Raw genomic sequence first — 16,407 nt, 5'->3', positions numbered from 1 at the left:
CAATATTCAGGCAACATCTCAAATTGATCTAATAGATCTTACTTTCTAATAGGTAAAACTGCTCTTAAATTCTTCAGCTTAAGATATTTCTCCAAAAATCTGTAAAATATGTATTTGGATTCCTACAAAATTCAGTTTTCTCTACACATATGACAGAGAAGTATCTTATAAACCCTGGTGTTTCTCCTGTAACTATCTAGTTACAAAAAGAGAAAAAATTATTTAGAATAAATTCCTTCAACTGGCCTAATACATTTATCTTTAACAAAATTGTGCCCTGAATCTCCAAAATGGTATCTCTTTCCTGATACCTCTTTATGTTTCTTAAAAAGAGGGTATTCCACAACAGGAGGGAATGTGATAGGACACACTATGCAGATTATGCAAAATGATTTGTCAAGCATGATGTTGCATAGATTTGTGTTCAGTTAAAATGCGCCTAGGTGATGATGATACATTAATATGGAGAGAAATTCCTGAAGACAATCAGCACACTGCAAATTGAAAGCTTGAAAGTAAGTTCTCCTGAAATGAAGTTATAGATGGGCTGCATGCCATACGCCTGTAATCCCTGCACTTGGGAGGCTGAGGCAGGAAGATCACTGAAGGGTCAAGGTCAGCCTGGACTACCAAATTAATTCTAGGCCAGCTTGAACTGCATAGTGAAACCCTGTCTCTGTCTCTCTGTCTCTCTCTCTCTCTCACACACACACACACACACACACACACACACACACACAATTATAAAAGACAGTGTTTTGAGGAAGACAATAGTAGTCTATGCCAAGAATTTCTTACATTTAAATGAAACTGTATGAGGGAAGAGTGTCCTTAAAATGTGTATTATCAAACATACGGTGATGAATTTTATTTTTCCAGCGTGGCTTATAGTAATTCTAAAAGTAAATATCCATAATTTTATCTGAAAGGACTCTAAGTATGATTAAGCTTAAGCTATGATGTGGAATTTGTCATTTTATTTTAAAAGTATAAGACTTTGTTGAAAGATAATTTTGATTTTGAAAATATAGGGTCTTGTTATTCCAGAAACTCTCCAGAGTGTTTGCAATTTCCACAGTACCCTAAAAGTGCTTCCATGTGAAGAGCTTTCAACTGCTGGATTAAACCTATGTTCGTTTCAGCAGCATTTGATTCTGTGAAGCACATCAAACTCACTCAAACATCAAATTGCTGATCTGATAGAATGATTTATTTTCCATCATAGGAAACTCATGAGGGACTTGTTCTGAGGTATGCTTTTCAGCTATGAAGGACATCTCTTAGAAAGCGCCAGATGTGAAGGGTTCTCTTTAGGTGGTAACGTTTTATGGCTGAACAGTCTCTGCAGGCACCAAGTTCCCTGTTGTATCCAACTGCATACATTTACACGTGCATGCAGATACAGGACACTCTGCGTGGTCCCTAAAAAATAGGTCAAAGGACAGTTAAAAATGCAAACTACAGTGCATGAATAAATTTATCTATACCTACCTATAATGAAATTTTCAAAATGCCATTTAAAACCAAAGGAAAAAAAGCTTCAAAAACATCAAATCAGAAATGACTGCCAAGCTGAACTTGGGATGGAAAGTTACTAAAAAATGAATAGTTTTGCTTTCTATGTATATAAGACAGCTCAGTTATAATTATGACAGTGATGGGGATATGCTCATAGTTGAATTTAAAGCCAATGAGATAATTTGAGTGCTACAGCTACGACATGCACACCAGACAAGTGGCCGTGAGCAATGTAAAACCTGAAGGTCTCAAAAGCCTCCTCTGCATGAAGTGCTTTCCTCCCACATAGCAACTTTACTTTAAAAAGACTAATGTAATTTGTATGTGCTCTGTCATTACATTTACAATTCATTTACATGATAAATTACAGGATAGTCAGTAAAACGTAAATATTGCCTCTACTCAAATAAAATTACATAATGCTACTGATTTTATACATACAAAACACATCTATTATAACTACTGTCTCATAAATTAAGATTGCATAGGATATTTGGTATTAAAAATGTTGATATTATCTTTGTTAACTTATCCTTGTGCTATGTAGTAATAGCAAAACACAATCATATGAACTATTCAGCGGGCCATCTGCCTTCCATCCTGTAGCGCCAAGCTTATTAAAGGAAGAACGTGCTGATTACCTGAACCAACTGAGCATATGTCCTGCATGGCCGCCATGCCTGCAATTGTGACACCATGTAAACCAGTTGTTAAACTGAGCTAATTTTTTGTCCTTGCTCAAGTCAACTTTTTCATCTGATTTGGATCCTCCTATGGAAAAGGATAATTATACTTATTGTATCACAATATTTTAAGTTTCTTAAAAGGCACATCTAAAATAAGGTTCAAAGTACAAATTTCACATTGTGTTGAAACACTGAGTTTGATGCTAGGATCTAGTTTTACTCAGCACTGCAGAAAGGTAATTATTACCTTTTTAAGCCCTTTCAAAAAAGAAAAAAGGAAGTTTCCCACAGTATTTCACAAGGTTGGTACAACCCTGCTGACAAAACTAGACAACAGTAACATGCAGAAGGAAGATTATAGACCCATCTCCCTCCTGAATGGCATAACAATCCTAGGTAAAATATGGGCAAATAGAACGCTACAGTATCATAATCCTATGAGCTAGTAATTCTCCTTCTTGGTAAATACACTAGAGAAATTTTTACATATGTCCAAATGAGATAAGTACCTCAATAAATGTTCTTTAATACACTGTGCTAGGAAAACTGGCTATCTATATATAGAAGATTGAATCTAGAGCCTTATCTCTCACCACGTACTAAAGCAAAATCAAAAGCTAAATGTTAAAACAGAAACAATCTGCTGGAAGATAAAGTAGATAAAAGTCCTGAGGCAAAGGCATAGGCAAAAACTTTCTGAACAGAACCCCAACTGCACAAGAAACATCACTAAGTAAGAATCAACAAATGGGATCATACCCAATTAAAAGCTTCAGGATAGTAGCAAAGAACACTAGAGTGAAGAGACAACAGACAGAATGGGAAAACTATGCTAGCTATTTTTTGGATAAAGAACTAGTAACTATAATATATAAAGAAATCAAAATCAGACACCCCCAATAGAAGATCCCATTTAAAAAAATGGACAACTGAATGAAGAGACACTTGTCAGAAGAAGTCATTTGTATGGTCAATAAATACATGAAAAAATATTCAACCTCTCTGACCACTACAGAAATACAAATTAAAACAACACTGAGCTTCCATGGTACTACAGAAAGGATGGCTTTCATCAGGAAATCCAGTAATAACAAATGCCGGCAAGGATACTGGGAAAAGGAAACTTTCTACATTGTTGTTAAGAATGCAAGTTGGTAAAATCACTGTCAACATCTGTATGAACTCCCCACAAGGAATGTGTAATCATTACGTACTACAAACATGTATTGATAACAAAAAATTAACACTGAAAGAAAAATAGCCTAAAAGAAAGGACTTTCAATGGCATTATTCCTAATAGTATAAATCTGGAAATAACCAGTATTCATTAATGGAAAAGTATAAAATCTGAACAGAACACGTACTAGTACCAAAAAATGATAAATTCCAGCTGAATTCATCTGCATAACTGAAATTTAAAAAACCCTACAGTCTATATGTTTACATAAAATTCAAAACGGGAGCAAAGAAATAAACATGTGACAGGACTATGCACCCAAGCCAGAGACTAATCAACATGCAAGTTAGGACAATGGCGGCCTCCGGGGTGGAGCAACGTGGGGCCGCTGACTGCAGCACCGGGTAGACACTGCCTTATGCGAGGTAGGTCTGACTTATCACAGGGTGCAGTACACAATGCTATTGCTCAGAGTTCACCCACATTTAATAACCATATCATTATTATGCAGGCACGTTCAACTCTATGTATCTTTATCAATAAAGGTATCTTTTTGTATTCAGAAAATGGCTGTTGTAGTCACGCTGTCATGTTGTTCTAAACCAAAAACTCAAATTCAAATACTTAAGACTTTACATTTAGAGACAAAAGGAAAAACATTAGCCTTACTTTACAATTGTTGTCTGCTAGAATATATAAATAGTTATGATCAAAATTTCAGTTGAGCCATTGCTGTCATACTTTAATGACCACAAAATGATCTTACAGTCAGAGAGAGTTTTTAAAAATATCTGTATTAAGGGCCGGCCAAATAGCTCAGTGGATTAAAGCACCTGCAAAAAGGTGCAGGGGCCAGGGTTCAATCCCCAGGCCTACTGTGCCGGCCCTGCCCTCCAGGGTGCACTGAGATGGCAATTGAGACTGGGCGTGGTGGTGTGCACCTGTAATCCCAGCTCTAGGGAGGCTGTAAATAGGAGAATCATTATGAGTCCCTTCTAGGAGTAAGAGCCTGAATACCATGCACACCCTCCCCAAAAAAACACAAAAAAAAAAAAAAAAAAAAAAAAAAAGAAAAAATCCGTATGTTTTTGCTTGTGATATGAAAGTAATGTTTCTTTCAAAACTCCTCACATTTTCCTTATTCATACTAAAGACTAGATATGTTTCAAAAATCAGAATGCTGTGGGATTTTAGAAATAAGGAACAAATATATATTGTGTAATACCTCTAGGGATGCCCGAGACCGAAAGCTGTAATCAAATACACATGCATTTTTGCAGTGAAATATGTATATACATAAATAAACGAGATTTTACTAGCTTCTCGTCAATTCTAAATCTAAACAAGTTGTACTGCCAAATGAAATAAATATATCTTTTAAAAACTAGATTTCCAGATCTTTCTAAAGTTTTTTTTGCCCTGGGGGCAGGGCTGGTGCAGCATGTGGTGCCAGGGATCAAACCTTAGTCCCTGCACTTGTCAAAGCAGGTGCTTAGTGCACTGAGCTGGTGAGTTCATCTCACCAGCCCCTTTCTAAAGATTTTTGGAATGACGTATTAGGCATTATGAACCAGTGCTTATTTTCTAGAATACAGTACTTATTTTATATTAGTTATGTTTACTAAGGTCCACGATGCTGATTCTTCTAAATACACAAGTCTTATCTCTTGTAATAAATTATTTCTGAGGTAAATCTAGAAATTCTGAAACAAATATGGGAAATATTAAGATCTGATAAACCAGAAGGCTCAATACTGAACATCAAGTTTACATAGCAATTTTAAAATACTGCACAATTTCAGTTTCAAGTTCTAGAAACCTACTGTTATCTTACCTATTTTGAAAAATAGAAAGTACTAGACTAATATTTAAAAACAGTAACACTCAAGTGTTATTAGAAGACAAATAATCCTTATATGTCCTGACATCTCTTGAGAAGATGTACTAAATTTAGCTATTTCTATGTATCTCAGTTCACACATATATAACTTAATGCTTACATTTTACCTTGCTCTTTCACTGAAAAAGACAGTGAAATTGTTACTTTTTTATTTATTACAGGATGAGGGCCACATCTAAAAGCATTACATATTGCTTTCATTTGTTAGAACAGGCATCTACGTTGAACAATGACTCAGCCAATGGTAACTAGCAAGTCTTTCACCTATGTTAATATAGAAATAAATCAGATTACTCACATGAAAAAGCTATAGAACCAGGAGCTACCAGAACTGGAAAGTCTGCCTAATACTTTAAAGAGGGCTAACGTGAACAACTGCCACAGGGTGAACGTCATGAACTAGAACTAAAGCAAACACCCTGACACTACATGGAGTTCTTTCTTTATTTCACCAGTTTGCCAACTATCCAAAAATTTTTGAGTGATTTTTTTTTGCCCTAGTATTTCTAAGACCACCACCAAAATAAAAAAATAAAAAGTCATTTTCAAGTCACACAGCCGAAATACATTACATTCAGTTATCTATTATCCACTTCCATGTTTACTAGAAACAGTAAAAAAAACAAACAAACAAACAAGACTATTAGTCATTAAAAAATGACAGGCTGATGATGGGGTGTCACCAAGAGTTCAAGGCCAGCCTGAACGGGACAGTGAGCCTGGGTCAAAAAGACAAAGAAAAAAAGTCTACTACAGATTCTTCCTTTTCAAAAATATTCATCTCACAAGATAAAATGTAACAACTTCCAAAGGACAGTACTTTTTATTTTCAGCAGTATGGGTGACAAAATTCGCTTTCACTTTCCTGATATTTGATGTCCAGGGGCTTTGTTCCTCATTGTCTGTTACCAGACCTTAAAATAAAATGATTTACTGCATGGGGAAAAAAAAGATACATATTTACCAGGTAACAACAGCAGAAACAGTGCTGACACCTAGAATGGACCTGGCTTCTAGGTGAAGACTTTCTCTATGTATCAGACAGGTTTTGAAGATGAACAGAAAAAAAGGGAGTGCTGTGAAACTATCCAAAGCTGCTAAGGAGTAAAAGGGATTTGCTACCAGATATAGACATACCCGTTTTTGTTTATTTATTCATTATTTTTTTATGTACTTAATACAGGTTCTACAGGGTGCTCAGGGTCTCACTACAGACTGGACTCATAGTGATGCTCCTGTTGCCAGCCTCCCAAGAGCTGGGGTTACAGGCACGCACCACCACGCCATCTCAATCGCCGCCTCAGCACACCCTGGAGGTGGGGCTGGTTCAGCACGCCACACCAACTTTTAAAATCAAACTTGAAAGACTTTCTCATGAATTTTGAATTAGCATTTATAAAACCAGTATTACTTGATGTATCGCACATATAGATTTTACTTTCAATGCATAGTTTTTATCAATTAGAGGGATCACAAAAGCTTTCAAGCCAATGAAATGCCCTTTCTCAGAAATAATAATAATATAAACCGGTGGGTATGTATTTCAATATTAACTCAATTATATATGAAAAAAGGTCAGAAAAAATACTTCACAGAATTATGTCCTACCAGGACAGCTAGAAACAGGTGTTCCCATGTTAATGAGGCAAAGTGCACATCGAGGAAGGGGTTTTCGACAGCCAGGGCAACTCGTGACTTTAGACTTTGTTGGGGAACCGCTCACACCATACTGACTGAAACCTCTGCCCTGATGAGGCACAGAGGAACAGCTGTAGGAGATAGACTTGCCACAGAAGTTACAACTTACAAACACCTGCAAAACAAATGAGGGGAAAATAAACGTGATGAAATCATAAAGGAATGATGAAGTTAGAAAAAATCATTTTATAGTAACTTACTATACAGTAACAGAAACTGTCTGATACTGCAAAATGATATATCTATTAAGTTTGGTTGGCTCTCCTTTAAAGTTGCCACGTTAAGGGCTGGGGACACAGCTCATGGCATAAGCGCCTGACTGGCAAGCACAAGGTCCTGAGTTCGAGCTCCAGCACACATACACAAAAAATTGCCAAGTAGTTATGTAACTAAAGATAACAGGAAGGAATTATTATCTTTAGCTACATTCTCCCAAATACCATTAATATTGGGGGAAAATTAGAAATTTTTAGACCTTGACATTTTAGAATTAATGAGGACATAATAATTAACATAGGGTCATTAAAAATGATTTTTTATTTTTATTTTTTATTAATTTTATTGAGAAACAAATAGCAATGAAACAGTTTCAAAACTGATTAGCAGGACAGTTTCAATAATTAATACATTACATATTGTTGTCTTCGTAGTGGCTATTCATAGTACAAGATGCAGACATGATATCCTGCCCAAACACTATTAGTACAAATCTTTCTTCTCACTGAATTAAGAGAAAGTAGCTGTATATCTATCCTATTTTGTATATGCAGATACAAAATGGTCCTTCATTTGGATCCCATAAAGACTTTTTAAAAAGGCTCAGTGATGTAATATTCTGAACAAAATTTCCTTATGAAGAAAACATTCTGTTCCTAAGATAAAAGTGAAAGATCCTTAAAGACATATTGTTAAAACGTTAGAAGAGCAACACTACACACTTCATTCTGTTGTATAGTAAATGTCCCAACTCTTAGTAACTTCTAGTAGAGATCAGTGACATATACAACATAATGTCATTTCACCAGTTTGCTTTAATATAAAAACATTAATGTCTCAATTTCCAAAAATAAGAAAATGGCACCATCCAGTGACCATACTGAGGATAACCTAATACTGAATGTCTGAACTAAGATAAAATAATCTTAGATCACACGTCCTAGGACAGTGGTAGGGAACCAATGGCGTATGTGCAGCAGCAGGCTTGTACCGTTCAAAGTTCTAAAAGGTACAGCATCACAGCCCTGGAAGGGGGTGGTACAGGGTCTCACTATGCAGCATGGACTCTGAGTGATGCTCCTGTTTTCAGCCTCCCCAGTGCTGGGATTACAAGCATGTGCCACCCTGTCTGGACTAGCTCACTGGTTCAGTGTGACCGGGGGGCGGGGCCAGTGCAGCATGCGGGGCCAGGAATTGAACCCTGGTCCCTGTGCCTGCCTAAGCAGGCACTTAGTCTGCTGACCTATCTCGCCAGCCCAGAGTCCTAGGATATTGAGTCTATGGTTTTTAAACTAGTACTAAAAGAAAAAATTTCCATGTACAATTAGACATATAAACTTATACATGCACTGTTAAATTAAAAAAAAAAAAATCCCCGAATCCTTTAATACTGAATATGAAGAGTACAGAAACATAATACATGGATTTCCACTTTCACATTAATAGCTTAGATCCTGAAAGGGCTTCACATATTGGAGAGCTTCACACAAACCTAGGATCTGGGCCTTTCTAAGCTCCTCTGGGTATCTGTAGTTTGTTGTATCTCAGATTAATGCTCAAGCCACCTAGTATGACTGTCAGGACTGGCAGAATGAAGAACAAAGTAGTTTGGAATGGACATCAATGGGAACTCAACAGAAGCAAAAGAATGAACTGAAAACAACTGATTGAACTCAAACATGTTATTATTTCATTCTCTATAAAACAATGTTCTTACCTGCGCTAATGGCTTAGAACTAGGATCCAGCTTACTCCTGTGAATATCAAATTCAGCTCGTTTGTGCCAAAACCTCCAAGCATCTAACAAATTTCTGTAATTTTCAATCCAGTATTGAACTCGTTCATCTTTCAGAACATCTAGAGGTGAGCCCTGAAAACAGAAAATAAAGTATTTCAGTTGTTTAAAATGTTGTGTTTAACCCAGAAGATTCTAGGTAACATGGCAGTATGAGTTAGAAGAAATAGTCTCCCTTTTTGCCAAAAGCTGTTTTCTAGTGAGGATACAGAGAGCCAATAGCTGCTCCTTTTTTTTTTTTTTTGGTGGTACTGGGAACTGAACTCAGGACCTTGTGCTTGCCAGGCAAGTGCTACACTCCACTGACTTAACTCAAGCTGGTCTTTTCTACACGGCACAGACACCACAATAGCTAGGGAAGTGCAAATTCTTTAGGTCAGTTTAGGGAGCTAGAAGCAAACAATTCACTACCTTTGTTGAATGCAATACACCATGATGTGAATATCCTTTGTCCCAACTATCATAACCTCTGAGTTCACGAATTCTTTACTATTTTATCCCAGTACACACTAAAATTGCTCAATCACACATAAACGAACACTGAACCTTATTCTTCATACTGAGAAAATAGAAATATAGTTTTAATATTTATTAACTGTAAGTTGAATCTGTTTATTATTTCTCTTATCTCCAATTAAAACACAAATTCTTTTTCACCGAAAAATAATTTAACAAAAAAGAAAAACAAACCAAACAATTTAATTTTTTTTTGCTCATAGGGCATAAATAAAAGTAGCAAGTTTGTTTTTGTTAAATTTACTTTGGAGTTCACATTAAGAACGTTCTTCAGGCTGGGGAGAGAGTTCAGTAGAATAAGCGTCTGCCTGATAAGCACAAGGTCCTGGGTTCACTCCCCAGTACTGAAAAAAAAACCCCAACAAAACAACAAAACACCACGTTTTTCTTTTTAATAGTATTGTGAATTGAACTGAGCTATTTATGTAGTCCTTTTAAATTTTTACTTTGAGACAGGCTCTTGTGCTAAGTGTCTAAGTGTCCCAGGCTGGGGCTGAATGCGTAATCTACTCCTATCTGAGCGTGCAGAGTGCTGAGATGGTAGGCACGTGCCGCTCTGTCCAGCTAAGAACTTCAATTTCTCGTTGCTAAGAATTTTCCTAAAACTGTATTTTCCCTGGCAGCTGTGACATTCATTTCATCTGTACCTGCTTTGAGTTTTTTTAGGAGGCTTTTAGTTCTGCGAAGGAAATCCTCCTGAACTTTCCTTGATGCACAAAGTAGAGAAAGACTACTTGCAATACACTGAACATGAGGTTGAAGACCAGTTTTCCCATTTCTCACCTTACTTGAGGGCCAGACAGAAAAGGAAACTCTTAGAAAAGACTTAGCAAATGTTTTAGGTATGAGAAAACAACAGAAGCCTGTAACAGCTAAAACAAGCATAAGCCTGTCTTTCTTAAGTATTAATTTCATGATCAGAGATAAATTTAGCTAAACATGAAACATTCACGACAATTTTCTTTCTTTTTTTTTTGAGGCAGGATCCACTATGCAGGACACACTGGTCTTGAACGTGCTTATGTAGCCCACACTGACCATCAACTCATGGCATTCCTCCTGCTTCAGCCTCCCAAGTGTGGGAAGCACAGGCACATGCCACCCCACCTGGCAACAACTTTATTTCTTAAAAAAATAAAAATAAAAAATCTATTTTTATCTTAAATGTGGTTAATTAAGCATACCTAAGTAGTAAAAAAAACTGGTTTTAAAAAACTTCAGAGTTAAGCATGGTGATGTACAGGTGTAATTCCAGCACCTTGTGAGGCTGAGGTCTAGTCTGGGCAACTTGGTAAGACCCTATCTGAAAAATCTTTAAAAAAGGCTGTGGATGTAGCTCAGTAAAAATATTTTGGGTTTGAACCTCAGTACTAAGGGCGGGGGGAAATCACAGAAAACTCACGTTTCTTCATATCTTTTTTTTTTTTTGCCTTCTAAACTAAACTAAAAAGATGGCAGAAAGGACAAATTGAAAAGAATCTGATCAACTTACATTTGGCATGATTTCTCTAGATCTGTCCTGATAAAGCCTAAGATCAAGATCCACCCCAATCTACAGAGGAAACAGTTCAGAGACTGAGTCTGACAAAATCAGTGGAGCTGAAGAAGTGACTTGGGCTTCTCAGAGACTCACAGTAATAAAAATGAAGGCCAAAAGTTATCAGCAAGTAACTGAACTCCCAAAAGTAGTAATAACTGATGTTCTTCAGAAAAGGATCAACATAGCCAGATCTAACGTCATGTATAAAATGCCCAATATTCAACAAAGAAATCACTAGACATGGAACAGGAAATGTGCTTCAAAGTAAAGGAAAAGGCAGTAAACAGAATTAAAAATAAAATAACTGATACAATTAAGAGCTAAGAAAAGCCAGGCATGATGGTGCATGTCTGTAATCCCAGCACTTGGGAGGCTGAGGCAGGAGGATCTTTGCCAGTTTGAGACCAACGTGCACTACAAAGAGAGCTCAAGGCCAGCCTGAATTGTATACTGAGACTTTGTATCAAAAAGACAAAAAAAAAAAAAAACAACAAAAAAAAAAACAAAAACTAACAAAGGCCAATCTCACAGGTTTCAAGGAAAAGTATTCTATGACTGACAAGCACAACAGTTCAAGTTAAGAATTGGCTGGGAACCTGAATATCAAACAAAAGATAAAGAAGCGTCAATACATAAACCAAGGGAAACGATTCCATCTGAAGAACAAAGGTGAAAAGACCTGGATCTTAGGCACTTATGGATAGCATCAAACGGTTTATATCTATAGCGTAAGAGTCCAGAAAGAAGAGAACAAGATTGGAGCAACAAAATACATTCAAAGAAATAATAACTGACAATTTCCAAAAACTGGTAAGAACACTAAAGATACAAAAGAAGCAAAATCATGAAGCTAAATGAGCTACAAGGATGTTAAAGAAGAACTACAACCAGGCGACTGAGTAGCATAGTGGATAAGCAAAGATCAAATCTTGAAAGAAGCCCAAGAAAAAAATGAACAATCACCAACAGGAAAACAAAGAAGAGCTGACCTCTCATCACAAACACGGGAGGTCAGGTGATATGAAGCCACCTCTTTAAAGTGCTGAAAGAAGGCTGGGAGACAGCCAGTAGAACAGAGTCAGCCTGGCAAGCGCAAGGCCCTGAGTGCAACCCCCGGCACCACAAAAAAAAAGTGCTGAAAGAAAAAAGAGGTGACCTAGAATTTTCTGTTAAAATTTAAAAGCTGGGGAACCTACCAGCTGTACCACGAGACCTTCTAGAGAGGAGGACCAAAGGGAAATGATAGTAGGTGAGACACGCATCTACAGAAGGAATGAAGAAGGCCAGGAATGGCAGGCAGTAAGTACACAGTCACCTCCTTTCAACTCATGCAGACATGTTTGCAATATAAGAAAAATACAGCAGATGGATAAATATTAAACATTATTCTCATTAAAAGACACACTGCCATTAACTACACCCTACCTTCAATACTCAAAATATACTGAGTACATTTCTATAGCTGCCTTGATATCCTGAACTAAAAATATTTATGGCAATTTCCGTCAAATTACATTCTGGCTTGTCCTCATCCTCGTTCTTCAACTTATCTCACTTCTGGCTCTTCTTCAAAGTCAAAACAATAATGAGAGGTTAAAAAACAGTATTGTTTTGGTACCAGGGATCAAATTTAGGACCCTGCGCTTGCTAGGCCGGCACTTACGCTTCTGAGCGATCCCCCTGCCCCGAGAGTGAACATTCTGAATCAATTCAGGACATGGAGGTAGCCACAGCCATGTAAGTGCAACTACATCACTCCCGAAGGGCTTCCACAGCTGCCTGAGGAAGTGGCAAGAACGAAGGCACACGTGCTCAAAGGGAGAGGCACGAATGGAAGTGTCTTTTACTGCATTAGTTTTTTTGAAGTTAAATATTCACCATAGTTTTTGATCACACCATATTTGGAAGCAAAACATCTGATCATAAGACAAAAGAGAGGGTACGTGTTATCGTTTAGATCTAAAATGTTGCTCAAAGGCTTCTGTGTGGAAGGCGACTGGACCATGGTGTACTACACTGATCAGTGGATTCACCTGCCAATGAGTTGAATAGCTGGAAGTGCACTAGGAAATGGGGTCTGGCTGGAAGTGGGCCACAGGGGGGAGTAACCTGGAAGGGTGTATCCTGATTTTCAGCTCTTTTTCTATCCAGCTACTGTGGACTAAACACCCTTTCATCCGCCAGGCCCTTCTTCTGCTATCCTGTTTCTGTCCTGGAGCTGGCCAATGATGGACCAAATTATGGTTTATGTCTAGTTCTCTCCACAAAGCTTCATGACGCTATGGGGAGGCTTCTAGAGTTTGTGATTAATTCATGCTCCGATGTTGGGGTTACGGGTGCGAGCGCTACACATGCCCTGGGCGGGTAGCTTGAATACGATGTGGGGAAAGGAGAGGGGCTTGCTAGCTGCCCCAGCCACTGCTCTTCTCTTTGCTCTTTCCTCTTTTCCACTGCTGTGAACAGCTGCCCTCTGCCATGTGCCACTCTTCCTTGGAGCCAGCCAAGTATGGACTGAAACCTCCACTAACTGTGACTAAATAAACCATTACTTCCTTAATTTTGGGTATTGGGTATTTTGTCCTAACAATGAGAGAAAAGTAACTGAGACAAACCAAAACTGTGAGGAAAACAAAAATCATCTCCTTTCAATTGTAGGTGTTCAGTGTGGTATTCAGAGATAAGAAAATGACTTACACAGATGCTGGAATCAGAGCAATGGGCTTGTTGATGTAACTGTATCTGACCAGTCTTTGGAACTGGTCTGTGGTAGGACTTTGGAAGACTTAAGGGATGTCAGCTAGAGAAACCTTAGAATGCTGAAAAGGTTTGACAGGAGATTCTGGTTGGCACTCAGGAACCCAGAATGCTGTTATGATTGCAGATGGTACAGGTCAGGCTTAGGAGGTGTCAGCTGGGAACGGGATTCCACTGGCAGCTGGGCTAGAGGCCATGTATGATATGCGCTGATAGAAAGTTGTCTATATTTCAAACAGCTTGAGACTCTGCATGAGACTGAGATTAAGGGTGGTGGACTAATTAAACTGGTTGAGCAAATTTCAAAGCAGCCTAATGTTCAGGCTGCATTATGGATACTGCATGCTGTAATTAAATCTACAGTGAGATCAGGAACAAATGGCAGACCTGATCAATTGGAAAAGTTTGGAGTTTCACCAGAAAGAATTACAAAGTTGGAGAGAAGCAGAGCACAGTTGCTCAAAAGATTAACATTAAAACAAAGCCAAGTGCTCTGCATTAGAGTAACAGGAAAGATGGCCTGAAGGCCTCTCAGGAATCACCAAGACCTCATATTTCATAGGCTAAAGGGTGCAAAACCGTACATTTTCAATTGAGAAGGGAGCCCCCAAGCCATTTGCTCAAGAACAGCTACTTAGGAACTGGTTCCCCAGGAACTGTTTCATAGTGGTCAGCACGCCTGGTACTCAGAGCTGCTATAACCATGATCAAAGGGGCCATGGCTCCTGTTTGAATTGATGCCTGAGCCGGGTGTCATCCATGTGGTGCTGTTTGGTTTTTCTTTTGAGACAGGGTTTCACTATGCAGTTCAGGTTGACTTTGAACACACTTTGTAGTCCAGGCTGACGTCAAACTCACAGTGATCCTCCTGCCTCAGCCTGTCAACTGCTAGGATTACAGGCATGTGCCACCATGCCCTGCTTGTGCTGGTTTTATAGGCATGCAGAATGCAGGAGCCATGGGCTCATAGCAGCTTTCATCTAGATACCAGAAGAAGGCCTGGGAAGCCTGGCAGTGTGCCCCTGTAAGCACAGCGCGTGAAGCTGTGAGAGTGAGGCAAAAAGAGACCCAGAGAAACTGCAGATGCTAAAAACCACCATCTGCCAAGGAAATTCACTGGGAGTGAATATAACCACCACAGGAAAGAAGTCATGGGAATTATAGCCAGTAATACTATGAAGTCAGGGTTATCTAAGCCCTCTGCAATTTATAGCTTTGGAATTCACAATTTGATCTAGGTACTAGAAATGTAACGTAAGAATCAATGTTTGCCCTGCTGTATTTTGTCTTTCCTGGGGTGCTTTGGTCCCATTCCCTTCTGTATACCTATTTTTCTTTGGGAATGGGAATATTCACACTGATATCATATGTTAGAAGTACAGTCTGTGAGTAACTTGGTCTATACGTGCTCTGCAAGATAAGCAAAGATTTCTAAGAGCTCTTAACTCAGTGAATTAGCAAGGTCTTGCAACAGAAGCCATACGGGAGACCAGGGAGACAGCTAAGTGGCATAAGTGCCTGCCTGGCAAGTGCAAGGTCCTAAGTTTGATCCCTGGTACAAAAATATAAATAAATAAAAATAAAGCCATATGTTCACACTGAAAGTCACAGGATCACAATTGTTTGTTTGTTTTTTTTCTGTTTCTCAGTTTTCACATGTAAGTGGTCTGGATTACAAGCAGAACAAATTATTCTCCAAAACCAAGGTATTTGTACTTAACTATCTTTTTGACTTTTTACAGGGGCTCACAGCTACGTTTGCCTAAGTTAAACTCTGTGAGTCAAAATAAACATCCTTTAAATTGTAGATGTCTGGTGTCATGTCTCAGCAATGGGAAAGTGACTAGGACAGTATGTAAATGGAATTACACTGTTGTAACATTTGTGAAGTTCTAAGCATCAAGTACAAAAGTGTCACGCATAAGGTCAGAAAGAGAAAGAACGCAGTAGGAAGTGTGACATGGTAGGCGTGAAATGTGAGGTGCAGGGGACATAAGTGCTGATTTTAATGTTAAGGATATTATTGTCTTATACCTAAAGCAACAACTTTAACAAAAACATAATAAAAGGAGTATTTAATTAAAGGGCAATAAGGGAATTAAAAATAAAACACAAACATTCAAATTTGAATACCAAATAAGTATAAATATAAATAACACCAAATAATTCAAGAAAGGAGCACAGAAAGAAAACATAAAGGCAAAATGAAAACAGTAAGAAGGCTAACCTAATCTTGACCATATAAATGTAAATGGAGGAAACATTTCAAGGAATAAGTACCAGCCCACAGTATGTTTTGTTTACCTATTTTTTGAGACAGGTCTTACTATGTAGCTCAGGCTTACTTTGAACTCACTATGTAGCCCAGGGTAGCCCTGGACATGGCAACTCTCCTCCTTTAGCCTCTCAAATCCTAGGATTAAAGGTACACATCATGCATGACCTCAAACCTACTGATTGTAAAAAAGGAATTATTACACATTGTCTACATTTAAAATATATTTCATAAATCTTAAGTTAATAACCCATTTGCACTGTGTAGCCATGTATTTGCAATTTAACAGAATCTCATTCCAGAAAGAAAGAAAAATATATGGCAGTGGCTTG

General features: G+C 38.0%; 1 protein-coding gene across 5 annotated transcripts in view; it reads right to left on the bottom strand.

Annotated features, from left to right (window-relative positions):
* Positions 1–741: 741 nt before the first annotated feature.
* Mios (meiosis regulator for oocyte development) overlaps positions 742–16,407 on the bottom strand; it is a 35,717-nt gene continuing 20,051 nt past the window's right edge. For 4 of the 5 annotated variants that reach the window (XM_023705981.1, XM_023705980.1, XM_023705982.1 and 1 more), the window contains 4 exons: positions 8,913–9,065; positions 6,890–7,094; positions 2,160–2,289; positions 975–1,422 (listed from right to left, as the gene is read on the bottom strand). In XM_023705981.1, coding sequence (XP_023561749.1) covers positions 1,326–1,422; positions 2,160–2,289; positions 6,890–7,094; positions 8,913–9,065 — 585 coding nt within the window. In that variant the 3' untranslated portion in view covers positions 975–1,325. Of the gene's footprint in view, positions 1,423–2,159; positions 2,290–6,889; positions 7,095–8,912; positions 9,066–16,407 lie in introns of all 5 variants that reach the window. The other variant, XM_023705983.1, reaches the window with a different exon arrangement.

The sequence above is a fragment of the Octodon degus genome, unplaced genomic scaffold (assembly GCF_000260255.1).
Source record: "Octodon degus isolate 3935 unplaced genomic scaffold, OctDeg1.0 scaffold00234, whole genome shotgun sequence".
NCBI lineage: Eukaryota > Metazoa > Chordata > Mammalia > Rodentia > Octodontidae > Octodon > Octodon degus.
This window is presented reverse-complemented; position numbering and strand designations above follow the sequence as displayed.